Source organism: Carettochelys insculpta, chromosome 8 (genome assembly GCF_033958435.1).
Source record: "Carettochelys insculpta isolate YL-2023 chromosome 8, ASM3395843v1, whole genome shotgun sequence".
NCBI classification, from domain to species: domain Eukaryota; kingdom Metazoa; phylum Chordata; order Testudines; family Carettochelyidae; genus Carettochelys; species Carettochelys insculpta.
In genome coordinates, this window is record NC_134144.1 from 5819933 (window position 1) to 5821809 (window position 1877).

Here is a 1877-nt window from a genome sequence, read left to right on the forward strand (position 1 = left end):
GTGGCTGGAGCTCCACCCCAATCTTAGCTCCGCCCCTGAGGTTGGCCGGTGGGAGGGGCTGGAGTCTCAGCCCCGCCCCTGGGGCACGAGAGGGGTGGGGCGGCACTCTCAGCCCCGCCCAAATACCAGCCATGTGGCGGGGCTGGCGTCTCGGCCACGCCCCCGGAGATGCGAGTGGGCGGGGCTGAAGCCTAGGCCACGCCCTCAGAGAATAGCCACCTGGCCCGGCAGTTGGCCTCTGGGCTGCTCTGCCCCGCCCCTTCCCAGTCCTCGCGGCTGTTCGCGCGCGCTCCCGGCCACGCCCCCCTCGCGGTCCCGCTTGCGCAGCCGGCGGTTGGTTTGAGCGGCGGTGGCGGGAAGATGCGGGCTGCGCTGCGGGCCCGCTCCGGGAACCGGCTGGCAGAGGGGCCCAGCCCCGCGGCCCGCGCCATGGAGCCCGCCGGTTGCTGGGCCAGTACCCGGGCCGCCCTGCGGCGGCTGGAGAGGCGGCTGCTCTGCTCCCGCTGGTAACGTGCCCGCCTGCCCCGGGGCCCTCCGCCCCCCCCCCCCCGGGGAGATCCGCCTGCCCCGGGGCCCTCCGCCCCCCCCCAGGGGAGATCCGCCTGCCCCGGGGCCCTCCGCCCCCCCCCCCCCGGGAAATCCGCCTGCCCCGGGGCCCTCCGCCCCCCCCCCCGGGAAATCCGCCTGCTCTGGCGCCCTCCGCCCCCCCCCCCCCGGGGAGATCCGCCTGCCCCGGGGCCCTCCGCCCCCCCCCCCCGGGGAGATCCGCCTGCCCCGGGGCCCTCCGCCCCCCCCCAGGGGAGATCCGCCTGCCCCGGGGCCCTCCGCCCCCCCCCCGGGGAAATCCGCCTGCCCCGGGGCCCTCGGCCCCCCCCCCCCGGGAAATCCGCCTGCTCTGGCGCCCTCCGCCCCCCCCCCCCGGGGAGATCCGCCTGCTCTGGCGCCCTCCGCCCCCCCCCCCCCCGGGGAGATCCGCCTGCCCCGGGGCCCTCCGCCCCCACCCCCGGGGAGATCCGCCTGCCCCGGGGCCCTCCGCCCCCCCCCAGGGGAGATCCGCCTGCCCCGGGGCCCTCCGCCCCCCCCCAGGGGAGATCCGCCTGCCCCGGGGCCCTCCGCCCCCCCCCCCACCGGGGAGATCCGCCTGCCCCGGGGCCCTCCGCCCCCCCCCCCCACCGGGGAGATCCGCCTGCCCCGGGGCCCTCCGCCCCCCCCCGCCGGGGAGATCCGCCTGCCCCGGGGCCCTCCGCCCCCCCCCCCACCGGGGAGATCCGCCTGCCCCGGGGCCCTCCGCCCCCCCCCCCCGGGGAGATCCGCCTGCCCCGGGGCCCTCCGCCCCCCCCCCCCCTGGGGAGATCCGCCTGCCCCGGGGCCCTCCGCCCCCCCCCCCCCGGGGAGATCCGCCTGCCCCGGGGCCCTCCGCCCCCCCCCCCCGGGGAGATCCGCCTGCCCCGGGGCCCTCCGCGCCCCCCCCCCTGGGGAGATCCGCCTGCCCCGGGGCCCTCCGCCCCCCCCCCACCGGGGAGATCCGCCTGCCCCGGGGCCCTCCGCGCCCCCCCCCCGGGGAGATCCGCCTGCCCCGGGGCCCTCCGCCCCCCCCCCCGCCGGGGAGATCCGCCTGCCCCGGGGCCCTCCGCCCCCCCCCCCGCCGGGGAGATCCGCCTGCCCCGGGGCCCTCCGCCCCCCCCCCCGCCGGGGAGATCCGCCTGCCCCGGGGCCCTCCGCCCCCCCCCCGCCGGGGAGATCCGCCTGCCCCGGGGCCCTCCGCCCCCCCCCCGCCGGGGAGATCCGCCTGCCCGGGGCCCTCCGCCCCCCCCCGCCGGGGAGATCCGCCTGCCCCGGGGCCCTCCGCCCCCCCCCCCCGGGGAGATCCGCCTGCC

General features: G+C 83.4%; 1 protein-coding gene across 1 annotated transcript in view; it reads left to right on the forward strand.

Moving 5' to 3' along the window:
- The first annotated feature begins 350 nt into the window (after positions 1 to 350).
- The window catches only part of BARD1 (BRCA1 associated RING domain 1), a 67921-nt gene continuing 66394 nt past the window's right edge, over positions 351 to 1877 (forward strand). The window contains exon 1 of the mRNA XM_075000921.1: positions 351 to 506. Within this exon, the coding sequence (XP_074857022.1) occupies positions 361 to 506 (146 nt within the window). The 5' untranslated portion in view covers positions 351 to 360. The remainder of the gene's footprint in view (positions 507 to 1877) is intronic.